Below are 27,430 nucleotides of genomic sequence, written 5' to 3' on the forward strand. Positions count from 1 at the left end.
TGACAATGCATGCCTCATGGTTCACCTATAATATGATAGCATTATCTGGCAAATGGTGTGAGTGCCTGGTCATATGATGCCCAACATCTGGTAAATGGTATACCCAAGCATTTATCATATTGCCTTTGACACAAATAATTTATAAAGATCAAATTGTATCACTATTCTTCACACTGCAGATTATGATGTATCTAATCATTTATATATGAATCCAAATTGCAGAAACCTCTATTTCTACTGAGTGTGATTGTGGCTTCATTAGTCTGTTTTGTGGACAGATGGCCACTCAGGAGGGTCTATAATCATGTTTAAGATCACTGTGCCTTACCAGTGGCGACAGTTGCATATCAATCTGCTCCTGCCCATAAGGACAATTCTCCTCCGAACAACATAACTAACAGCTAGTCCAGACAAGAGGTTCTGCCTTTTGTGAATCATCAGTGAGGTGAAGCTGTGTCTCCTTAGGCACAGAGAGCAAGGATCCACCTTTGGATTACCATTCAGAAATTTGTCAGGGAATGGGGGCTATGCGTCCATAGCAGTACATTTTTCACTATGTGTGTACCCAGCAAACCTAAACGAGATCTGCCGATGTTTTTTGGGGGAAAGAAAATGGAATGTTGCTCTTCCTTTGACGTGTTAGGGATAAGGTTCAATAATAGATTGAAATGGGATGATCATAGCTCTAAATTAAGCATTACGATGAGTCAAACTACGGTAGGAATATTCAGACTAGCCGAGAATCTTGGACATTGCTCAGTGGAACATATGATTAAAGCATATGCAGGACAGGCCATATCCACTGGCACCTTTGGGTGTGAACTATGGGGGTGTACAATGGCCTCTTGTCTGCACAAATTGGAAAATGGGTTCTTAAGAAGAATATTTATGGTTCCCCCTTCCTCGCCAGTATTCTCCATGCATTTGGAAAGAGGCATGACCTATCTGGCAGGTACTATTTTTCTAAGACCTATTGGATTGTGGGATTCATAATGGGAAGGCACTCACAGTCCCTTAACTAAGGACATAATCAGAGACATAACTACCCAAAATGGTTATAGAGAAGTTGGCTGGTTAGTGCATATAAAGTCTTTGTTATGTAAGATCTCATAGGCAATACATGTTAGTGACCTGAGAAAGATGAACAGTCTTCTGAAGATGTTGGTTAAAGGCAGGACCTTGTTCTTTCTGTCATCCTTAAGAGGAGACAACATGTTGTATTTATCACTAGCCCCCCACAACAGTTCAGCTGTATAGCTGTGTCTGGTAACAATGCCTTGGCATAGAGCATTTCTGACCAAAGCCAGATTGAACTGTTTGAACTGTTTGCTGTGACGCAGTTTTGGAATTCTAATCAGAGGGAGGGTCCAAACTGTAACTGCGTCGATCGTGGACTTGAGACCTTATCCCATTGTATCTAGGTCTGCCCACTATTGAATGATCTTTGGGTCAGATTTCTAGTAACATTCTTACGACAGAGAAGAGTTTGGTATTGTCAAGCTGCACTTTAACGTCTGCTCTCCTCAGAGAAGCCTGCGGTTCTATTTGGCCTTGCCTGATTTTTGCAGGAAGCATTGCGAAGACGAGCTATGCTTAGGACAATTATGGAAGGTGGTGCTGGACTGCTTTATGGAAATCAAAATATATAGCTGCTATTGAAGGGTTCTGGTGTGTGATGATGTATGCTGTTTTTGTGATTTCATATGTTTTGTATTTTAGTAGTATGTTTAAGTGATCTTTTTATTTGTGATTTTTATGCAATGTTTTTATTATGAATGGTTTTATGGATGTAATGTTCATTAACTTAACTTGATAATAAATGAGTCTAAACTGTGAAAAAACCTAAGAACATTGCTTAAATAGCTTGTTCTATAGGCAGGTGACCACCAACAAGGGTCTACACTTGTATTATAGCTCACTGCCCCTTACTAGATAATAAATAACTGTCTACCTACCCATCTGGCCCCAGCACATTGTCAGTCCATAACTGAAATGCTAGGCAAATCCCATGGAAAAAGTGCCAACTGCAAACCCAGACATGTGTTTCTGCCTTGTTGGGCATCACCAATTAGATCAATCCCAGACTCCCTAAGCATCAAGAGCAAAGGAACCATTTCTCAATTACCCTTCATAACTAACATGGGTTGCAATATGTGTTAATTTGGCAAACACACTTTTCTTACTTATATTTAGCACCACCCACAAGAGACACAGGGCCTCATCACAAGTTGGGCGGTATGGCGGTATCCCCGCAGTAAACCTGCCAGGATGTTGCCCAATGCAAATAGCGTTACTGCAACAACTGGTGTTATTTGCACCGGATCACGAGTTGCGGTAAGGCTGTAAGTACCCATATTTTGACAAGCCCATATGACTCTATGGGGCATGTTGGGCGCTATTACCACTGATGCAAGTAACGCTGTGATAATAGCACTGAAAATGGGCTCAACATGGCAGGATGTACCACCAGCAAAAAGCTGGAGGTAAATATGCAACTTTCTGCCCCAACTCGAGATTGGGAGGAGCGGTAATGCTGAGGTAATAGCATTTTTACCACTCCACCCAACCGTCATGAGGCCCACAGTCCTGATTTTCTCATGGACAGCACCCTTGGATGAACACAGATTTGTTCTGGATATCTCGAGGAAATGCTAGATAATGGGCCTAATTACGAGTTTGGCGGTAGCCGTGCCCTTATTAAGGGCATGGCTAAAGATACATTTGCTACCGGCTCCCGCAAATAGGCCATTAGCGGCTTGTTACGAGATGAATGGGCCAGTAATAGCCCATTCACGGTTGCCGGTGTGCACCAGCACTGTTTATGATGGTGCTGGTGCAATCACGAGTTCTGCTTGCGGGTGCCGGTGAGACCAGGCGTGCAGTCCGGCACCCGCAAGCAGAACTCGTAATGTGGCGGTATGGTAACAATGGCGCTGCTGTTGCCTTACGCCCACATTCATAATAAGGCCCAATGTCTTTTCCTTGAAAATGAAACTCTTCATCCTTTTGTGAAAGGTTAAATGAAGGGACATGGTTAAACAACATTTGTAAGTGATCTACGAAACAACAAATGCAACTTGAAAATAATGATATGCATCTTGTTTGAACACCAATAAACCATTCCTAATAGTAAGTAATGAATTCCATTTTTAGAAACTTATAAAGAAGTATAATGAGGAGTAGAAATAGTGTAGGTCATTGTGAAAGGGTAGAAAGGGTATTGGGAAATTGGAGTACAAAACAGCACAGTAAAACTAAAGCTCACTGGAGCACCAGAAGACATTAAGGACACAATTTTGCCTTAAACAGTTGCACTGGTAATACATTATATAATGAGTATCATTTGGTATCATGCCATATAACTGACCTCTACATGAATCAGGAGATTGATTAGTGTATGCATTCAATAATATTGATTTGAGTTTGGTATTGCGTAAAATGCACACCGTTCAGGATAGCTTGCATTTGCTATTACGATTGGTGATAGCATGCAAAATAGTTCTTTAGAAGTGCAACATCAATGCTCTGCTTTATTCAATTTGCTGGAATTGGCAGTGTTTGTTGAACCATTTTGGTGGCACCCTGATGCCAACACTGCTGTTTTACAGAAGGATAGCTCACACGACAGGTTCAGGAATTGCTGAAGGAAAGATGTTCTTTTTGCAACTTTCCCTCCATATTTTTCTATGGAACCCCATTATTTCTGCTTTGTTTTAGATCCTGTACTGCTTTACTTCCCTTGCCTTTTGCTTATTTGTTTTGGGGAAACTGACCAGTCCATCAGACAATCAGTACTGGGAAACTTTGTTTCCCTTTTGAATTGTATTTTTATATTGCACACAGCATCTTACAGTGTAATGCAATGTGGATACTTTTGTATTACGCACACGTTTTGTTTTCACTTGGGATTTCTGGTTACTTTTATATGTGCCTAAATACAAGCTGGTGGCAGGAGTTACATGTTTACCAATTTTGCTTTATGTTATGATGCACATTTACATTCACCATGTAGAACTACTAAACAAAGCTAGAGCCCTAAACGTTTCGCCTAATCCTGACCTCCCAGATCAGGAAATTCTTCATAAGGATAAGCACTTTCTAGGGAAAGCTGTGGCTTTTGTGGGCTTGTGAATTGTGTGTGTGTTTACCAGGAAGGGGGCTGTGACTGCCTAGAACCAGTCTACATCCTTGGTGCCAGACAGTCAGCAACTTCGACCGATGTGAAACCAGTAGTTGTCCTTACCTGGACAACTACTGGCTGTTTGAATGGTGCAAAATGTCTCCATTGGTGGGCTTGGACTTGCTTTCAGCTCCAAACTTGTATAGGAGGAGGATTCCTGCAGCCATTCTGCAGATCTATGTTGGAGATAAGAATGCTTCAAGAAGAGCAGTATGTTGACAACCTGAAGACGACTTCTACAATGGACCAGCATCCCCTCCAGTAACCTGCCCAGTGACGGCCTGCTCATCTGCAAGATCTCAGAGGACCCTTGTTGATGCTTCAGGTGACCAACTAGTCTTGACACCTTCTCAAGGTGCATGCCCTTGCAGCCTTTGGAAGTGTGCCAGGATGCACGTTGACTGAACGGCTTTGCCAGAATCGTCGCACTTCTGTGTTGAACCCTGGAATTTTTGTGATCACCAGAATGTGCCATAAGTCCCCTTCTACCAGATTTTCTGCTACCTTTAATAAAGGGAAACTGTCCTGGAGCAGCTTCTATGAACACAGCTGGAAGGATTCTGGCTGTCACCTGCAAACAGCGATTGTTGCTGGAACTCACTTTCTCCCATTCATTGAAGGTTGCTAAAGTGGTTTGCATTTTGAAAGTCTTCATTTCTACATTGCCTGGGCTTGTCACAAGTAGTTGCACCCAGCCAGAAGAAACATTGAAGCCTGTAACCCCTCAATGCTTCTCATCGAAACAAGGGACGGTAGACTGTGCTCCCAGCGATCCCTTGAAGATCCATTATGACAGACAGTAAAAGTGAAGTCAGGGTGTAGTAAGCATGACTGTGCCTTTTTCCCCATCCTCCATATGATAAAATTGGGTGCAAACCCCTTTGTCTCCTATTTCCCTCTTACTTACCTTTAGTCGTTGAACCTAGGTCAAGTATCCTGTCCCTGGATTAGCATTGGGTCTGGAAAGAGACAAGAGAACTTACCTGTCTTCTAACAAATCGTTATTTAACTTTGAAATCATTTGGTACTGTTTGGAACCGCCACCAAACCCATTGCATACATTTAGAGAGCACATACCCGTGACAAACCTTCTCTTGGAACCTGTAACTTTTGGGCTGTAGACCCCATATATTTCAGGGTCACACTTCTAAAGAAAGATAAATAAACTTGTGACTGGTTCTCATCATTTTACCTACATATGCAATACTTACCTGTTTCACCTGGTTAGTTGGTTAGTTAGGTAGTTAGTTAGTTAGTTGCTTAATTAGTTAGTTAGTTAATTCGTTAGTTAATAATATTTTGTAAATGAACCTAATGGTGAATGTATGTTTTTTATTTTATATGGTGATTTATGATATTATTCCATACTGGTTTAATGTTTCAGTGTGTTCTAAAGGCCTAAATAGATTACTGTATTTTTATTGTGTGTTATTCGGTATAGACTAATTGAAGGCGTCTGACCACCCTCACACACTCGGGCGACTAAGACTTGACTGCTATCCATTCTACATTGATTGGGGTTTTGCTCAAATCTTAAGGGACTCCCTGTTCATCATAATTAGGGTGTGCTGCCTACAATCTGTCCACTAAGGTGGAATTTAGAAATCCATCTAAACCATCTGGAGGCAGCAAAAACAAGGCCACCCCTCCCCCCAAAGTACAGAACAGGGTAACGTGTAGGCTTTTTCTCTTGATCATTCTTTTCTTTGATTTCTTTATGTAATCTTTAAAAAAAAACACTTATTTAAGTTAGGTTTAAGTTGATACTGCTTGTAGATTCATCAGACAATCTATAATGCTGACATGTGTTGATTATTTCATCTGCATCTCTGTCTGATCACTTGACATAGTTTTTATAATGAGTCATTTCCCTCAGGTGAAGGAATTCTCTTCACTGATTTTAATACTAACATTTTTAAACATATATGCTGTTACTCAGTTGTTCGCAGGTCTTCTCACTTCTCTCAACATCTCCAACAGACATTTTCTGGTAAATGGTGCTTGCAACTCTAGACCCATGAGAGACTGTCTGGCAAGATTGAATAGGCACAGGGATAGTATGGGTTGTGTCTTCCAAATAAGACCACTTCTCTGTTGATGCTTATTGAAGGGAACTGAAACAATGATTTAAAAGCTGGCCCATTTGCACAGAGATTAGAGAAATAAATTGGGGGAAGGTGGTATGTTTATGGATTTGTGTTCAAAGCAACAAATCAGCGCCTTTGGGTGAAACTCAGTTACGAAAACACACCCTTTCCTGCAATGCAGACATTCTGCATGGCACTTTTGACTATCAATCTCTTGCCATTATTTTGATTGTGGACTTCTGTGTTTTTGTCTTCATCAGAGTTGTGCTTACAAGAACAACAGACTCCTACTTGCCTACTTGTTATGCCACTATTAATCTATTAACAAATAATTTCTTCAGGTTTTCCTGTTTCAGCTCTGAGAGATTGTGGAATGGTGTATGTATTTTGCAGGTTCTTGAGCATAGAATGATGGTGGTGACAATCCTTCATGTATGGATGTCTTATAGCCTCTTGTCTGTATGGACTAGGTACAGACATATCTGTCAGAACTGAAACACACTCTGCATGTCCATAGAGATGCTCACAAACCACAGAACATTGCCAAGGCCTTTCTTCTGGGAAGTCAGAACCCTATTTTGAAGGTTTAAATACCAAACAAATGCAGCCTGTATTCCCTCTGCTCCTGGCCATCTGTTCCCAGCTGGAGTACCCTGTGCCCATTCTGACCATAGAAAGGAAACAATTTCTATTAGGCAGCGCAAATTAATCATTGGGCCTCATTACAAGTCAGGGGTACGGGGTTAACGGCGCCTGTAAATGTTCCGGCGCCGTCATCCCGTGCCGCCTGATTACGAGGCCCCCTTGTGTGACCCAGTCTGCATGTCTGGGGAAACCGGACATGCAGAGCGGGTCCCGAGAGGGGAAGAGGGAGCAAACAATGGGCCACTCATAATCGGCCCGTTGTTTGCTCCCTCTCCCATTCCCATTAAACCCTATGGGGGCTGAAATGGGAATGGGGAAGGCCCGGGTCCGGGTTCCCAGAGGGAGGAATTACCGGGCCTTCCAAACTCGGAATAGCCTGGTAATTCCTCATTCTGGGAACCTGGACCCAGACCCGATTTTGGCAGCAGCTATGCCGCCAATAGGGGCATGGCTACCGCCAAAATCGTAATGAGGCCCATTGACTAAATACTAGTTGATGGTTTTCGGAATGACAAAACAGATAACTTTTTTGTCTTGATTGGAGCAGACCATAATCATGACCCACTAGCATTTAGGTTAGGGTTTTACAGAAAATGTTATTGTGTAACTTCTGGCCATATAGAAGAGGTATAGAGGCCCATCAGAGGAAAGGGCTACTTTGTACAACTAGAGATAGCACATACTATGTTTAATTCATTTAACAATAATTGATTACACAAGAATGCTGAATAGACTTTAAACATCTGATCAAACCACAGCAGGTAACAAAGGCATGTCCTGCCTTTCCCATATGCTGTTCATCCAAATGGTCGGTAGTGCTGGTAAAAGTGCTTAGAACAAAGTCCAATCATAGCGCAAAATGGATTGCGTGGAGCATTTAGGAAAGCAGTGGGGCGATATTAGTCTGGTGGTCAGATTAGCAAAATAAAAGCCCCGTAATGTGGATGTATCCGTAAAACATTTTTGAACATGGAAGGAAACATAGGGCCTCATTACGACCCTGGCAGTCCCGTAATGAACGGTGCTGGTACGGGGCCGGCACCGTTCATAACGAGATGCCTGATTACGAGGTCCCCTAGCGGGACCCGGAACGGACGTCTGGTAAAACCAGACGTCCTTTCCGTGTCCCGCAAGGGGACCAGGGAGCTAATAACGGGCCCGTTATTAACGGGCCCGTTATAAGCTCCATCCCCATTCCCATTGAACCCAATAGGGGCTCAAATGGGAATGGGGATTGGTTTTTTGAATGAGGAATTACTGGGCCCTCCAAGGTCGGAATGACCCGGTAATTCCTCATTCACAGATTCGATATTGGAGCCAGGTATGGAGACAGCCATGTTCTTATTAAGGGCATGGCTGCCTCCATACTCGTAATGAGGCCCACAGTGATGCAGTTGTCACGCTTGCTTGACATGGCCCAAAAGAAAGTTACGGCGGGCTTTTTGTGAATGCTAGAACTAGCAAAGGATGTAGACAAACTCTCAGAAGCTTCACCAATTATATCGCAAGAGTGTGCAGAACAGTGCAAGAACCTCCTTTGGAATTTGCGTGACAATGGCTTCTTAGATGAACAGTCATACCCTTGAAGAATATTTTGATTGTGTGAAGAGGGCTAGACCAGCAAAATCACTACACCCAAGGGTCTCTAACCTACCTTTATTTGAGCAGGACAGAAATATTTACCAAAGCGTTGGTGGCCTTAACTAAAGCCATCATGTCCCAATCTACTATCCAGAACATTTACAGATCAGAGATCATTATCCCAATTTTTAAGAAAGTGTGCTGAAAACAACCCACATGTGTACTGCCCTATCTTTTGAAGTGTTGGTAAAATCTTCACAACATTGGTGGTAGTCTTTTTAGAATCCTAGGTCTAACTGGGTCTAACTGTAAACTGATATATACAAGAAGGGCTTAAGGCAAATCAGTTAGTTGACAATCAGTCACATGAATCGAAGGTCAGGTGGGGCATTTATTTGTAGCCCTTCTAGACTTTACTATGTCTATTAGCTATGGTGATCTTGTGGAATCACCTAAGATTATTAGAAACTGACGATGGGCTTCCCACAATGATACATCTTGTGTACACCAAAGAAAAACCTCTGTCTCCTACAAGCAAAGTGGATTGCATGTGGAACATTTAACTGCCCAATAGAGGTGTCAATCATACATGGGCCCTCATTAGGACCCTGGCGGAGAGGGTTTTACGCCGGCGTAGTGCATGGCGTACCTCTCCGCCAGACTACGAGTTCCCGTAGCGCCATGGATGATTTTTACGCCTGCTTTTTGCAGGCGGAAAAATCCATGGTGCTACGGGACTTGTAGTTAATTACGCCACCGTAATTTACGGTGGCGTAATTAACGCCTTCCCCACTCCCATTATACCCTATGGGGCAAGAATGGGAATGGGGAAGGGTAAAATGGGGATTGGGGACTTACCGCCCCGCCAAGGTCGGCATGGGGCGGTAAGTCCGCCAACCACCTTGGCGGAGTTGGCAGCTTAGCGCCATGGACCATGGTGCAAATTGCACCATGGTCCTCCGCCAGGGTCCTAATGAGGGCCATGGTCTCTGAAACCCAAGTCATTTGTAAAGGATACCCCTCTAATATGCTGTTATATTCAGATGAAATTTCTATGTTAGTTCAGATGTTGAATGGTCTACAGAGTAAACATTTCAAGTTTCTGGTCTACATGAAAGAATGACATTCAAATGCATATTTAATAAAAATCAAACTTGTAAGAGTTGAGAGAGAGATATCAAACTAGTAATGCCATCTAGGTCCACACAACATCTACTTCCTGCCTAACCTGAGACTGGTCGATCTGTTCCCCTTCCCCGATTTCCTCCCCTGGTTGCTTGTATATCCTGTGACGCCAAATTGTCCGACCACCCCTCCCTTGTTGTTGCCTCCATGCTCCCTTGCATCACTGCTTACTTCACTGTGAACCTATGACTTGTAAGTGTTGTGTTGCTTTCCCAAATTAATATTAAATAAAAGGTTCTCCAATGGAGGTTTTTCAGAGCTACCCATAATTAGATCTGTTTCTTAAAGATAGAGAAAGCTGTAGTGTCCATCATCACATGGAAATCAAAGGAAATTCACACGAGGCTTCAAAAAGTCATCTTTGGTATTGTAAGCTCAAGTGCTAAATAATGATATAAATACATGTCCAGACAAATTGCACTGTTCAATCCTGTACAATGTTTTTCTAGCACTGGAAAAGTCTGGTGCAAGGGCCCAGCACAGGAAATATGTTATAAAGTTTAAATTTCCCCACTGTGTAATTATGTTTTTCTAAATAAAAGTCCACCTAATCTGGTAAGCCATTGTTAGACCACAGAAAATGTACCTAATCACTTCAAGCTCATTATAATGAGATACAATCCTGTTGATAGTGTAAAACATAAAGACAAAAATAATGTAAATGTAACATAAGAACATAGTAGAAATTATACAAAAATATTTTTCGTATATTTATATCATATAAGCAAGGTTAAACATAAAACCTCTAGAAATAAAATGACCATGTTCACAATATTAAAATAATGTCACTACCATATGTGATGCATACAGTATATAGATAATAATCATACTATATAATTAAAGCTGTCATGTGCCCCACTTTGCCTGTTACCACTGCTAAAGGGAGCTGTTGCTTTACGCATACAATATTTAGACTTCAAGTTCATCAGGGGGTATTGTTACATTGTTTACATCAGTCGTTAATATATCTTTCTCATTGAGATATATTCCCAGTGCCTTCAAACAAGCACTGGTTATTCCCTTGCTCAAGAACCCTTCTCTCGATACTTCTGTACTCTCAAACTTTCATTCTATTTCGCTTCTTCCTTTTCTCATGAAGCTGCTTGAGTTTCTGCTCTCTCCTCTGCTCTCTTCCTTTCTTGAATCTGTTCTTACATCTGTGATTGACGACCTTGTCCACTTGGTTCATCAGAGTGGTGTCATGGCACATATTTTATTAGATCTATCTGCTGCCTTTGATACTGTTGACCATCCTACCATGATCTCCCGGTTATCAGCTGCGGGCTTGTCGGGCCAGGTTCCGACTTGGTTCTCTGCCTTTTTGGCAAACCGCTCTCAGTCTGTGCTTCTTGCTCCTTTTTGCTCCTTTTTGGTCTACGTCTGGTTCCAGTATCCTGTGGGGTACCACAGGGGTCTACTCTTTCCCCTATATTATTTAATATCTACATTAGACCGCCTTATCCTTTCCCATGGCTTCCGGGATTACTCCTATGCCGATGACACGCAGATTTTGGTCCATCTCAAACTTTCCCGGCCCGACACTGCTGCACAGTTTAGGGGCCGCCTGGAAGACTTGTGTTTTTGGATTGCTGCAAACTGGTTAAAATTAAAAGGGCAAAAGACATAGGTTCTTGCGGTTGGCACTGCCAGCCCTCTGTATTTTTGGATGCCCGATTTCTGGCCTACTACGCTGGGACCATTTCCATCTCCCTCCTCCTCTGTTAAAGATCTGGGGGGAGAAATGTCTTCTTCTCTGTCCCTGTATGATCGGGGCACCTTAGTCTGTAAATCTGGTCATTTTAAACTAAACATTATAGGAAAAGTCCTCCCTTTCATCCCTGTGCCATTTCAGGCACCTGTGTTGGCTGCTTTGATGGTTTGCAACATTGACTATTGCAATGAGCTGTATTTGGCTCAGTCTTATATGCAACACCTTCAGCTTCTTCAAAACGCTGTGGTTGGGTCTGTTCTTTGCCTCCCGTTCGGTGCCCACATGTCTCCCTTTCTTCCCCAACTTCACTGGCTCCCAGTCTAGATGCGTGTTCTCTTTAAGTGACTCTGCATTGTACGCAGAGCTTTCAATAAATGTGGAGCAGAATATATGCAGATTAAATTCTCTCCTTATGTACACCTGGGGCCACTTTGCTCACAATCTGCTCTGTTGATCCAAATTCCTAGTGTCGGACTCTTCCTGCATGGGTGGCTGTACATTCTCAGTTGCCGCGGCCAGGGCTTGAAACTCTCTTCCCTATTCCCTGCGTGCCACATCCGATCATCTTCCTTTTCGCTGGTCCCTATAAACTATTTTGATCTGAATCTCATCTAATGTTATCTGATTTGTACTGTTGGTGTGCGCCATGGTGCCTTAGGCTGAATGTGCGCTATATAAATTCTGCTAACATAACATATACATTTAAAAAAGCAACAGCATATAAAGAGAAATTAATTTGATTAAGCCACTCAGAGGAAATTTAACAAAAACAGCAATGTAAGACCTCCACACAACACAACCTTGGCCCGTGTACACAGTCTTTTGCACTAGTGTGCAATATTTTCTGATTTCAACTACCATTACAAACCCAAATTGAGTACAATTAGCTGCGTTATTCTTCACTCTGAATATGCTCTCTGACTTTTTTAGAACTATTTTCAGTCAAGTGTGTACATATTTCCACACCCATGAGTACCACATGTACATGTGGATTACCTACCAAGGGATATTGTAGTCTATTTAAATTACAATGGGTGTAAAAGCATCAAAGCACAGATACACAGATGAAAGCAGGCAACTGACACAGTACAGTGGTGCATGGTCGTCAGTTTAGGGGGGCGAGGGGTGTTTGTCCCCACCCCAACTTTTTTGGCAAACCATTTTGTCCCACTCATTAGGCAGGGGCCCCTTTCCTTTAGATGTCATACCCCCCCCCCAACATTTCCAGCAAAGTTACCTCAGTGCAGCATTGGATAAGAAGGGCCTTCATTTTATCTCTGAACTGCACTAGTTCACTGATTTGCCAAACCCTCCTCTGGAAAGGAGTACCATTGTTTGGTCGCCTGTGAACGACTGACACCAGGCAAGGGAAACCCTGCCTTCTTTTTAAAAAAAAAATGATGCAGGTTTTTACATTTCAGAAAAGGTACCTTGCTGATCAGATTCTCCTTTTCGTCAGCTCCATGACAAAAGCATGGTATGTATCTGTGACCTGCTGCATCACTATCCTGAGTTGCAGTGGCTGCTCTACCTGTGGCACCGAGCAGATCCAGAGGTCACATATGCCCATGGGACAGTGACAGTGGCAGAAACATCTCCACCGCACTAGAGCAGCATTTAACATATGCACCTCTATACCCAAACAATAATAAGTAGCCCATGATTGTGGCAGGAAAATGACTAAAATAAAGCTATGCCTGAGTTTAGGCATAGTGCATGGTACTACTTATGATCATCGTCGCCACATTATAATTGATATCGCACATTTGTCATGTGTCAACTGCTGTGAATCAACTCTGGTGTGGAACGTGATGTGTTTTCTAGTCAGGAGGGTGTAGTTTGCCATAGGGCAGTATAGGAACCAGGCCTCTTCTTTGGTCTCTTTGTGAGGCAGGTTGCAGGTTGCACACTCTGTCGAGATGGATGCAAAGCAGGCAGATTTCTTGCACCTGTGCATCAAAGGAGCACACCCATTCAAAATGACTAGGCTCACGCCAGGGTGTTGCATCTCCAAATGTCTTTGTTGTCAGTGAGAAGGGAAGCGGGTGGGATATGATAGGTACACGGTTATGGTAAAAGGAAAGAAGTCTTCCACCATCTTGATACTGACTTTTCCTCTCTCTCTTTTCTGTCCCCTCCACTTCCTCTGGAGCAAAGCATGTTGGGTGTGACATCAGAAGGGCAAAGTCCACTCTGTTCAAGAGCCGGGATTCAACCATTAAAACCATGTTCGCATTAGTCCAATCACCTTAAGACTTTGGCTTTTGAAAGAAGGGGTCTCTCAGATCTTTTAAGACTGCAGATTTGCTCTGAAGATCTCACTGGACTTCCTTTGGGAAAGTGTCACTTTCCAAAGCCCTCAGCATGAGGTGAAGAAGGAAACATCGAAGCAGAAGGAATATCTGTTCCCTACTCACTTCCAAAGCACATTGTGGCCTCTGCTGTGGATCACGGCCTACCATATGCACTAGAAACCTCAGAGTAGGCCTCACAGCAACATGGGGGCCAGACCAGCGGAAACTCCCCGTTGTACAGTACTGAACCATTTACTCTGTGTTCACAGCACCTGGAAAAGGAGGGACGTCTCTGGCTCTGGTTGCTGCACTCTTCCTTCACTTTGAACTTCCTTGCACTTACCTTGTGTACTAGCCAAGCAAGTAATCTGATAGGCCCGAAGTGACTGCTTTGCTATGCAACACAAGCCAAATCACTAGAGATTCCCATGCTGACTCTAATGGGGGGCTACAACTATGGCTTGACCCAGTTACATCTTGAAGAGCTGCCTCATCTATCACACATTGACGCATCCAATATATCATTTTAGTGTCAAGGGAATTATCTACAACCTTCTTACTGTGTGATTGATTTTTGGACAGTATTCTCTATTTGTTCTACATTCAGATAGTGTGTTTGAGTGAAGTATATACATTTGTACATTCCCTTTATTTTGGACTGTGATACTGCATTGTTTGGGTCACTACTAGCTCACCTTCAGCCCCTCCTTACGAGTATAGCCTTTCCTTAGCCCATGTTTCCACAAAAGGCAAATGAGGTATGTCTCATTATTGTCCCTGTTTTACCTTTATGATTGCATTGTGTTTTGGTTTGTACAAGTGTGATGGATCAGTGGGCTATTTGATCCCAGCTCATCCTTGTACTCCTGAAGAAAATAATCCAATTTGTCACACCACCAGTACACTGAATGAGCTAGCCCATGAGTGTTTACAACAAGAGACAGCCAAACTAGATACGTAATGTTCTGGATGCCAGTACCACTCAAAGTACCTCATAGATGTAAGAGTGGTAGGCTAAAATTGCGGAAACCTAAACCACAATGTCACCTGAATACATGGTTCACGCCGCATCTTAGAGAACTACGTAAAACTAAGAGAACTGCAGAAGCACATTGGAAAAAGTGCCCTTCAGTAAATAATAAAAATGAACTAATTCTAGCAAGTTCTAGCTATAAACAAGCTATTATACTTGCCAAAAAAGACACCTATAACAAAAGGATCGAACAAGCGGAATCTAACACAAAAGAACTTTTTAAGATTCTAAAAGAATTAGAATCCCCAGTTGCCTCTATTGATAAATGTGTCACTGGTGCACTATGGTGCAGCAACATCCAGAAGGCACTTCTAGATCAAATAGCCTTTTTACAATCTAAAATCAATGCGAAAAAAGACCTGTTACTCGCTGACCCTGGTCCCAAACAACTTCCCAACAAGTCACCTACCCTTGAGCCAACCTGTAAACCATTTAGTTTCTCACCCCTCTCAATTTGGGAAGTAGAAAATATCATTAGGAAACTTAAACCATCAAATTGCCAAGGCAACGCTTGTCCTGCTCCGATTATCAAAGCAGCAGCTCATGAACTGGCACCATTCATTACTAAGCTTATCAACGCCTCCTTCAAAACGGGAATAGTGCCTGATAACTTAAAAGACGCCTGGGTCATTCCACTAATCAAAAAACCCACTCTTGACCCAGCCAACCCGTCTAACTATAGGCCAATAACAACTGTACCCTTCTTACTAAAGATACTAGAAAGAACAGCCTACCGGCAAATACAGGCTTATCTAGAAACAAACAATCTTCTAAGGCAATCCGGCTTCCGACCTAGACATGGCACGGAAACTGCCCTAATAGATCTCACTACTCAGATTCAAATTTTAAAAGACAATGGCAAACTAGCACTGCTCTTATTGCTTGATCTGTCAGCAGCTTTTGACTTGGTCAACTACCAAACGCTTTGTCACCACCTGAAATCTGCAGCTCACTTTTCCGACGCAGCCACTGCCTGGATCAGCTCCTTCTTGGCTAACAGAACCATGAGGGTCTTTTCTCCTACTGACTCGGCTGAACCCTCACCAGTCCCGTGTGGTGTCCCGCAAGGCTATTGCGTGTCCCCAACGCTCTATAATGTATTTACGAAGCCCCTTTTCGATATCCTTGACTATCTGGGTGTCACGTATACTAATTATGCGGATGACACCGAGATACTCATTCCTATCTCTGGCGACTATGAAACTGATAGCAAAACCTTCAATGAAATATACGCAGTAATACAAGCGTGGATGGCACACCATGGACTTTGTCTCAATGACGAAAAAACAGAGTTGATTATCCTTGGTACTCACGCTAAACTAAACAAACTAAATACTGCTTTCAAATCATTCACTATTGATGGTAACCCCATCACTGTCTCTAATAATACTAAAACCCTTGGTATCTACCTCAATGCCACATTATCCTTCACCAAACCAACCAATGCAGTAGCGTCTTCAGCCGCCTACACATGTAAACTTATTACCGCATGTAGGCCATTTATCTCCACTCCCAACTGCATTACTCTTGCTAGAACGTTAGGCTTGTCCAAAGTAGATTATTGTAATGCCCTCTACTTCGGCACTAGCCGCAAAAATATTCACGAACTACAAGTAACTCAAAATAACGCCATTAGGGCAGCCCTCGACATCCCTAAGAAGTCGCATATCTCAGAGACTAGACGTTATCTGCATTGGCTCCCTGTAGAGCACAGAATATGCCTCACAACTCTTGCCCTTACCCACAAAGCCAGGGCTAACCTCGCAACATCCTACATCTCTAACCAACTTACCCTACACACATCTGTCTATACCAAGATTCAAACTCCATAACTCGGGAGGAGTTAGTTTCCCTGTACAAGCCTCAAAGCTATGGAACACACTACCTGTTCCAATCAGGTCTGTAACCTCCTTCAACCTATTTAAACGCAACACCAAACGTTGGCTTCATGACATGGACACATTGACAGCTTAACATCCTAGAGCTTATATTTACTGCCTACCCACTGTACATATTGTAAATAATATTACTATCTGTCTCACTTTTGGCCCCCCACCTTAATTGCAACATGTATGCTTGTACCTGTAATACCAATGTATGCATTTGTAACCACAACTATTGTAACTGTTGCCTACTGCTTGCTAATGTAACTGTACTCCTATAAAACATGATCAAAAAACGTACGCGCCCGTATGCCCCTGGGCCTGGTTGCGCTTTATAAATAAACCAAATACAAATACAAATACTTAGATATTCTTAGGCCTTCTCGACCATAGTACATAGCTTGAAGGCAAAAAGAGCTCTTACAGGGAGATGCATACCTTTCAGCAAAAATACAGATATAGGTTTGCCCCTAGGAATCTCCATAGTGCATTTTGCAACTGCATTGTCTGTCACCTGTAGGCGCTGGAAGCCTCCAAGAAAGAGTGCATTGCATTCACCAGTCTAAAATAGAGCCAATAAATAACACATGCCATGGAGGTATAATTTGCTTCAGACACCTATAGTCTAATTTGCCTGAAGACAATGAGACAACAGTTAGTCAAAATGGAAATGTAGCTGACCTGATAGTTCATAGATAGAAAGGAGTCAGTGAAGATGTCCAGTGTGTATGCATTTGTTTGAACGAGGATGGTAGAGAACAAAATCAAGATATGGACACATAAGTCATTGACCTAGAGAGCAGAGTCTCTAAATTGAAAATAGTAGGTGTTTTGTTTTTAGGATGGTTCAACATAAGACAATTATTTGCCATTTAGTTCTCTCCTAAAATAAATATTCCAAAACATCATCCAGAAAGAGGTAACATGTCCACCCATGCTACAATTTAGTTATACACTCCTAAAAATAATCAGGCTTTTTTGGCAAGAAACATGCTAAATGTGCCATTTATCCAAAAGGGCCAAATGGACAGTCTATTGAAAAAGAATCATTTAGTATTAACTCAAAGGCTCGGTCAGACATGACAAGCAACCCCATGTCAGGGCAAGCACAGGTAGCCCAGTGAAAATTTGAGGTGTTGGCAATAGGTTAGGGCCATTAGCACTCTTGCCCCGCACCAAGAGCGTGGATTAGGGGTGCTGATAGTTGCTATTATGGAAAAACCAGCCTTGCACAACGCTGTGTCCAGTTCCTGAATATAAAGGGATCTCTCAGTTTAACGAGCTCCTTAAATTCACTCAATTTCGACAGTGGCAGAAAAATGCCTGGTACATTATTTTCCTACCTCTCTGCTTCCTGACCACCAGATGGTAGCGGAGTTGATCTGGAGGCTTTTTCCTGAAGAAGCACTGGAATCATAGATACCCACAATTCTATGGTTAAGAGTGCCATCTATCTCCTGCTGCCAGTGCACAATATCATACTGGGCCAGAGGGTTGCCAGAACTATCAAAAAAGCCCTGTTCATTGCCACTGTTTGGAAGATGTACATCTTTGATATAGTGAAGAAGCTGCAGAAGAGAAAAGGTGAATGATTACATTGTGACACATTCATTTGACAAACACAACCTAACTAACCCATTATTTCAAATAATAAGAATAATAATTTCAGTTCGTATATAGTGTTTCATGTAGGATTCATCCTACTTCTAAACGCTCTAATGACAAGTAATATGGTGCTCAATCTATTGACCTCTGAAAGGATGATAGCTGAGTCCATTCTGCTGTGAGATGTGAACATACAACGTGCAGGCCCACCCGCTGGAATTTTGCAGAAAGTCAATGGGCCTCATTCCGAGATTGGAGGTAGTCATGGCGCTGTTAGCGCCATGACTGCCTCCAATAAGGGTACCAAGTCCGCCCTGGTTCATTTGGGACTTACCGGTCTATTCCGACCTTTGCCGGACCGCTAAGTCCCCATTGAAAATGGCAATCCCCATTCCCATTCTGTTTGTATGCGCTGTCATATTTTTTACACTGTTTGGCCTGATTGTGTACTGGGCGGTTGCATTCATATCTATTGATATAAATGAGGGGGAGGAGGTAACGGAACCAACAGAGGAAAAAACGGAAGCAACATAGTTAAAGAAGGAGCCTACCTTATATGGGATGGCTTCCTGCTCATATGGGGGTATGACACTCACCCTGATCAAGCACAGCACCTAAATGACACAAGCAATAAGCTGACCCCACGTCCCACTTCCCCATACGATACCTCTGAATATAGTGTCTATGGGTTAAACGATCGTAATGCTTCGGTTTTATCACGGCTATATGACAATAACCCTGTCACGCCAACAGTCTGTCCGGCCATAGAACATGAATCCCTCATAAGGATACAGGAAGAAAATGCAGAAATGACTGAACGGATCTTAGCCCTTTATGATGAGTGGGAAAAGGGGGGGGGGTGAACAGAACACAACACAACAAGCATTTAGGAATGCGAGCATGTACCTCAAAAGTAACAGGAGACGGAGGGAGGTTGGTTGGAGAAAATACAATGAGTACTGGGGTTGGGTACCATAGAAGACCCTAGACACCCACATCAATCAAATAAGTGGTATGCAGATATGAGTTCTGCCGCCAAGCAAACAACCAACAAGAGCTGTTATGTGTGCTCTCTGATACCCCACGCCTCAGGCACACCTAAGGTACTACTGCCTCAAGAATTGCCTCTTGCAGATGCCCAGTGCCTCCTTCATCTCACCCTATGTAGAATAAAGAACACCTTCCAGACACACACAGTATCGCTTGAAATGCTGCAAAACGAAAAGACATGCTACTCATGACCCAAAGGAGTGATATGTTTAAAGGAACCGTTTTTAGTGATCAAAGGAACATTATTTTCGGAGAACAAGTGGAAAGAGGAAATAATAACATGCAAAGCAGAAGCGCTAAGAGGATTGCCAGCAGAGAAACTGCAATGGGTCGAGAAAACATGCACATCGTTCAAATTGCAAAAAGAAATCACATATGAACTATGCTTCCTTTGCGAAGGAAAAAACAACATGTGCACAAATAAGAACTTTAACAAAATGCTCATCCCCAACATGAAGAAAGGGACAGCTGCCCTCATGGACACCTACTGGGTCTGCAGTAAACAGGCATACCTGCACCTCCCACAATCCTGGAGCGGCACATGTTCTTTGGCGACGCTGCATTCCACCCTGATGGTGGTTCCAGAGAGCCATATCGAAGGGGGAAATGGACTGCAAGCCATCCAAGTCCCAGAACACATGCAACCATCGGAAGAAACTCCAATGTATGCCCAATCCGCAGACAACTTTCAAAGCCTGATGTCAAATAACATGCTGGGAGCTGATCCAACTGGTCAACAACACTGAAGAAGGATTCAACGTAATCAAGGTGGAGCTAAGGGCCCTACGGCTAATGACAATGCAGAACAGGTATGTCCTAGACCTGTTGACGGCGATGGATGGAGGTATTTGCCAAAAAATCAGGAGCGGGTGTTGCACATTCGTACCTTCTGCGGACGCAGACAATGGAACCCTGTCACACGTTATCGTGGCAGTGCACAATTTGGGGGAGCGGATGAATAAGGAAGGTGGAGTTGACCCGAGTTCTTGGTTCGACAACATTTTTTCATGGGTGCCATCCTGGCTTGGAATGACTCTCAAAATGCTGATACCCATTATCGTGTTTTTGCTCCTGATTTTTTGTGTGTGCCATCTAGGTCTTCGGTGCTGCGCAAACGCAGTTCCTAATGGTACAATGATTATGGTGACAATGGGCAACACTAGAGGAGCAGCAAAAACTACACAGGAGGCACAAATACAAACAGGTGAGGATCCAGAAACCCAAATATAGAATGGTGGCCTTATATTATGACAGGGACAAAGTGGACAGGTTATACCACACAACGATAAAGGAACTCTGGAATGACAATGGTATAAGGAAGTATGGGGTGGACTTGGAAGGGGATGGGGGATGTATATATATGACCTGTACCCCAGACGAGTATGCAAGGCCGGGAGAGAGCCTCTGAGGGGTGTGTAGAGCATGGATGCCCATCAAGGCGACACCAGCATGAGACGAAGCAGTAGCTAATGAGAAGAAATGCAAAAGGGTGGGTGAGTTTCAATATTTGTTACTTGAGTAACGAAAGCAGGGAAATGTATGGGAGGAAAGGTCTTTAGGAGCCCCCTCCCAAAAATTACAACCCTATGTGAGGCACACGACTCGTCAGCAGCCCCCCATGCACCTGGGCCTGGGAGGCAGGGTGGCTGTGGATCGACATGTGGAGGTGCACGGCTCACCTTGTAGCATAACATAGGGCCTCATTACAAGGTAGGCGGTGAGCCATGGCGCTATTAGCGCCATGGCTCATGCCGGTAAAATACCGGCACCGCCTTGGCGGAAAGGGGATTTACCGCCCCATTCCAAGGTTGGAGGGGCGGTAAATCCCCTTTCCACCATTGCCCTTCCCCATTCCCATTTCTGCCCCATAGGGCTCTATGGGAATGGGGGAGGCGCTAATTACGGCACCGCAATTTTGCGGTGCCGTAATTAGCTCTGAGATCCCTTAGCGGGTTGGATGTTAATGCCTGCAAAAAGCAGGCATTAAATCCCCCAACCCGCAAGGGGACCTCGTAGTAAGGCGGTAAGGATTTAAGCGCCATGGTTCATGCCGGTAAAATACCGGCACCACCTTGGCGGAAAGGGGAATTACCGCCCCATTCCAAGGTTGGCGGGGCGGTAATTCCCCCTTCCACCATTGCCCTTCCCCATTCCCATTTTTGCCCCATAGGGCTCAATGGGAATGGGGAAGGTGCTAATTACGGTACCGCAAATTGCGGTACCGTAATTAGCTCCCTGGGTCCCTTTGCGGGTTGGTTTTTAACGCCTGCAAAAAGCAGGCGTTAAATCCCCCAACCCGCAAAGGGACCTCGTAGTAAGGCGGTAAGGATTTACCGGTACCGGTATTTTACCGGTACTGGTAAATCCTTACCGCCATCCGTGTAATGAAGCCCTTAGACTCCTTTTTGAGCATACTGAACCCAGGCCTATGTGGAACAGGCTGCCTGCAGAAGCTGCAGCTCACTCCCCAATTGTCCGCGCACAGTGAGTCCTGCACTTCCACCCAGTCTCCTCCCCATGGTAGATCCGTTGAAGGCCCGTTCTCACGAGCAACTAGATGCGAACAAGTAACAGAACAAACACTGTATCATTTACCTTCCGCAGAACATCATTGCCCTGGCGGTGACTTGACTTTTAGTTGGAGTCTGGGGAAAAACAAAGTTGTCCCTATCAAGTACACCTCGGCCCTGCGCAGACTATCCCACATCCTTGCTATGGTGCTCATGACCCCCCCCCCCCCAACCCTGTTCCCCCAGCTGAAGTGTTCAACATGAATGTTAAATCCCTGGGTCTCCCAGCCTTATCCAATGCTCCCAAGCATTTTGCTAAAAGGCTCAAAACCCATAGTGCCAGTTGCTTGTGTTAATATGGTACGACCCCTGCCTGCCCCAAGACATTTCCGGCTAAGGGTGTCAAGCGTATGGACACTCGCATCCTCCTTTTACTGACCAAAGTTTGCTGCTAGTGTAAAACGATTAAAAAATCAATATATAAAATGGTTGTTTATAGTATGATTGAGAGTGTTGTGTTATTTGTGAGTTTTTAGAAGTTCTGAGCCACATCCGCTGTGGTTGAAATGATAGCTGAACTCGTTGTTTCCCAGATCCTTGAGTCACAAATCTTAATCATATGTTTAAACTTGTGATGTGTCACTAAGATCCATGCATCCACCAAGCAGGTTCTACCTCACGTTTTGTGTACATTTTTCCCCCCTGTGGAATCAAAGCAACAGAGTAATGAATGTTGTATTATGTGATGTTAATGAAAACCTTTCATTGTATTGATTCAGTAAACACGAGTATATGTGAATTATAAAAATGTGTCCTTTACATAATGTCCCCAAGCCCCCATCCACTCGGCCCCATAACAGCATTCATGCTGTCCCGTGAACAGGGATGCGCAAAAAGCTACGAGGCCACCTCCCCATCCTCCCTTCAATGTTTGCCGGGGCTTGAAGGCCCCCGGTATCCTGTCGTTGCAACGTTACAGCTACACCTCCCCGCATTCCTGCTGAACCCGCGCCAAGCATTTACCTTCCCCATGCCTCCGATGCCAGATGCCACCATAAAATCACTATGTCCCGCCCTGGCCAGCCCAAGAAGAATTACGACCCACCCGGTCCCAATTTCCACTGCCTTTTTGAGGTATTGGTTATGTGCCCCCTCCAACCCAATGGTATTTCAATTCACCCTAAATTAAATGGGCCATAGAAACAGTTATTCAACCCCTTTACTAACATACCATAAAACTATCACTCACTACATCTAACAGAATAGAATGATGAAGGTAGCATAACACATGTCCCCTGATAAGACACCTGGACCCATGAGATTGGATCCTTTGTTAATGACAACTTTATGATGATGTATATAGACTGCCTTGTATTGCATACTGTTTTCCTGTGTCCCCTCCCTGGTACTAGATTGATGTGTTAAAGGTTTTACATACCAACTTGACATAGATGAGTGTGATGAATGTGTATTAATGGCCATAAGGGCAAGTTTTAGTACTGAAGCAGTGTATCTCCTTGGATAGCCTGCGCCCTGGCACCTCACCCCGATGAGTCCGGCTGACCCAAGCACTCTGTGATGCCACCATGTGGATCCCCGCCAATCATGGAGCACTGCGCCTATAGCCGACATAGTAGCTAGTCGTCTCCATCCAATGCCCAAGACTATGTGGCCCCTATAGCTTACCTCATGCATGACGTGTATTTGGAATATAAATGACTGTCTTTGCTATTGTCAGACAGAGCGCTCTCAGTGTTTGCAGAGTCCTTTGCATGCCCTATATCGATTTAGATAAAAAGACTTTTACTCTCAACCGCACTTAGTCTTGGTCTCAGTCCCTCCAGGAGTGTGTCCATCATTGACTCTCATTGGGGAGTGTTATATGCCTTTTGGCGAACGCTCACTTTCAAAACACACAGGCACACACTCACACACACACAATTGGTGAAACGAAACTGGCAGGTTTGCCCCAATTCTGCTTTGTTGGTGGAGCAGATTGTTTTCAATTTGCCAATTGTAAGTGAATTTCGTTGTTTGACATTTTGATTGGTTTTATTTCCAAAATTTAGATTTGGGCTGAAATATTTGGCACATAGAAGCACACACCCTTTCAGAGCCCTCTAATAGGCAGACTTTACAGCCACATCCAATGCCATTACTGTTAAAAACTGAAATATTAGTTAGAAAAGATTTGGTGAAGCATATTAATTTTTCCTAGAATGTATCAATTTCTCCACAAAATGAATTTCAGATGTTTGCCCACCCATAATCATAGGCATGTTTTTACTGTGTACAGAGAACGCCTTTGAAATATTCAGGTAGTAGTTTCTATGGAAAGTTTTACATTAAGTTAATATATGTTATAACATGTCTTTCCATGCCAATTTGCCACAGTGAACCTATTGAGAGCCGGTTGAAGATATTCTGAATCTAGTGAGATAGGCTTCAGAAATGACCATCATCATCAGCTCTATGTGCTGTAAATCTGGCGACCTTTTATTTTACACATTTTCAGGTTCCCTACTGACATGTTGAATATTCTAATCAAGCAGAAAGAGCCCTTCTAGCTGTCCTTGCTGATGATAATGATACCTACCTATCCATTCACATTTGGTAATGAAGGTCAGGGTCCAGCTATGCTTGGAGATGAAGGATTTCCTAATGAAATTAGAGCGCATAGAGTATTGTCCTGATACAAAATCTAAGTATTTTATTCAAACATATGTTTGCGTCATATGGGCAGCCAAGGGGTTACTATTATGGCCTGGGGCACTAGCAGTGACACATTAAATGTTCCATGCTAATATTTCTGATTTCATTTCAGCTCGTATCAATAAAATACTCAGGTCCATCAGGATACTTTCAGACGTTATCACCTTTAATATTTGGAAGGACATGAATTAGTAAAGATATAAGGTAAGACGTAATTTCATCTGCGGATGTTTTTTCATGGGTTTTTTTTACCGCAGATATTTTTTTCGAAAAACATCATCTAATTTTTTGGGGGTGTTAAAAAAATTATATAAATTGGGTGTGGGTGTACGGAGATCTAAAACAAATAACTGGGATGGGGGTTAGGGGGGTAACCCCTCCAAAATAAAATAATAAATAAATTTGATGAGTTTTTTAGAAAAAACATTCCGCGATGAAATGAACCAGCTATAATACCGAGCAATTGTATAAATCTGATTCTTCTCATCACTGTATGTACCCTAAACCTTTAGATGCCGTCTTAATATCATTTCTTTGACCTGGGTTTCGAAAAACACCTGGATGTGCTTTAAAATGACTCAGAGCTGAATGCTAGAAAGATGGCTGGCCTGGGCTGCCATCAACCACTGCCATTGATCGCTCTGGGAAAAATCATTCCAAAATCTGTGATGTCAACTCTCCATAAGTGGAGGATAGATTTTGGCATCTAAACTGATCTCTGATCAAAAGGGATTTTCCAAATCCATCTCCCAACTACCTGCTGCCTTACAATATCGACCTTACATTAGCCATTACACCAATTTTAATCCAGCCTATAACATGGAGACAATAAGGGCTGAGATCGAGGGAACACGCTGCCATCCAGGGTATTGTAGAGGCAGCGTATACAACGGGAAACATTTACCAACTTTTTTTCCATTTGTGAATTTGCACAGACATCGGCACTCGAACCTTCAGTTCTAGATTTTCAGGCAGGGCACTTTACCGCTGCACCATATATCTTGATTAGAAAGAAGAAACAACTAAATGTGAAATATCACATTTAGGCACTGCATTTTCCCAGGAAAACATTGGTATTGGTTATTGGAGTTTAAAACATGCACACCATTTAACGGTTTCAAAACACTGTTAGAATTTGGAGTGTTGTTAGATGCATATAGTTTTTATAAAGAGTAATTGAAGAATGCTGTAATATAAGTTGGAATGGGTCTAGGGATCTGGAATGGAATGTAGGGGAGAAGACAGTACGAAGATGTATATTAAAGGATATGGATTACTGATATGAGACTCCAGTATATTAATATTATAAGAAATTGATATATAACAATGGCGACCAGGAGAAACTTAACTGGTGAGAAAAAGAGACAGAAATACTGAGGCAAAGAACGAAGGAAATGAAAAAAGTGAATGAACAATAACCTGGAACAAGAAAAGGACATTGGAACAAATGAAAGAAAGGTAAGGCGTGCACACAGGTGTAAAGCGGTCTATTATCAAAACGAAAAAAAAGGGGACATTCAGTTTTATAAATAATATGCATTTGAGGTTGAGAAAGACACTGCATCTTTCAAAATAGAACGGCAAACGTACTTACTTGAAGCGCACGCGTTTCACTGAGCTGCAGAAGACGTGCGTATGAAAACACAAAAGAAGGTTCTAGAGGAAAGTACCTAAAGGTGTCAAAAAACGTGCCGCCATATTCACACAAAGACATATTTTGAAACACTCTCATAACGACACTGATACTTGAGATAGGATCCGAAAGAAACAATGAAATTATATGAAACTGAATGTTATGGATTTGACAAACGGAGCAGAAGGAAAGCAATGAGATTATAAATTGTCACAAATAAAAGTGCTGACATATAAAAGTAAACAAAGCAAAGTGAAATATTGGACGTTCATGTAAAGTGAAAGTGAAATATTTAAGCAGCATTGGCAAATGAAAGAGAATGAAAGTAAAAGGACAATAAAACGCTGAAACAATAACGCAAAGTTAATATATATATATATATATATATATATATATATATATATATATATATATATATATATATATATTGGAGAACAAGTTGAACTGAAGTAGCCTACAAACAAGAAATAGATAAACCTGTATGCAAAACAACAAACAAATAGAGTAAGGGTGAAAAGAAAAAAATGTGATTGGATAACAAAGTCAAAAGACTGATAAATAAAATAAAACATTGGATAAAATGTCATCTGACAATGCAAATGGGGACTCAAGCACAGATTCTACTCAAATTGTATCTGGGGTATCAGTGCCCATGAATCCAGTCAGTTATTTAAGGCATCCAAACCCTTTCAGTCTAGAACCTCAAGAAGATCAAGGTCAAAGATGAATTTGAGCAGGTTTTACGAGCAGTTGGAAATCAAAATGCTGCAAATAAATTGGATATATTTATAAATGTATTTGGTAAAGACCTGAACAGTGTTATTAAGACAATACCTTCAGAGGAGAACATTACATATCAACTTCTGGTAACTCCTCCAAACAAGGATTATGAGAGATATATATTTGGTCAAGATATAGCCGGTCAAGTGGCACAGAGAGTAGAACGCTTGCTTTCACTTCCGCGCAGAGCCTGCTAACGCAGGTTCGAATCCTGGCAGGGCCAAACTCAACCTTTCATCCTTCCAAGGTTGATAAATGAGCACCACACACCGTTGGTAATAATAAGCAGCGCTCAGATACCTCAGGGTTCGTAGCGCTATAAAAATGCCAAATTATTATTATTATTATTATTCACACAATGTCTGATTGAATCCATTGCACAATTGCATTAAGATTACAATGAAAGGCAGTATATTGTGACTCTGCAAATTACAATGATAAGGAAGTAATACGATTACGAATAATCAAAGGATGTGTATGATTTCAATTAAGGAAACATCTGTTAAACAAACCGCTTCCATTGAAAGAAGTGCTTGAATTA

At 42.6% G+C, this 27,430-nt stretch overlaps 1 protein-coding gene across 1 annotated transcript in view; it reads right to left on the reverse strand.

Moving 5' to 3' along the window:
- LOC138467257 (extracellular calcium-sensing receptor-like) overlaps positions 1 to 27,430 on the reverse strand; it is a 151,682-nt gene that overhangs the window by 24,906 nt on the left and 99,346 nt on the right. The window contains exon 4 of the mRNA XM_069607279.1: positions 17,943 to 18,167. Coding sequence (XP_069463380.1) covers positions 17,943 to 18,167 — 225 coding nt within the window. The remainder of the gene's footprint in view (positions 1 to 17,942; positions 18,168 to 27,430) is intronic.

The sequence above is a fragment of the Ambystoma mexicanum genome, chromosome 1p (genome assembly GCF_040938575.1).
Source record: "Ambystoma mexicanum isolate Mex_15411 chromosome 1p, UKY_AmexF1_1, whole genome shotgun sequence".
Lineage (NCBI taxonomy): Eukaryota > Metazoa > Chordata > Amphibia > Caudata > Ambystomatidae > Ambystoma > Ambystoma mexicanum.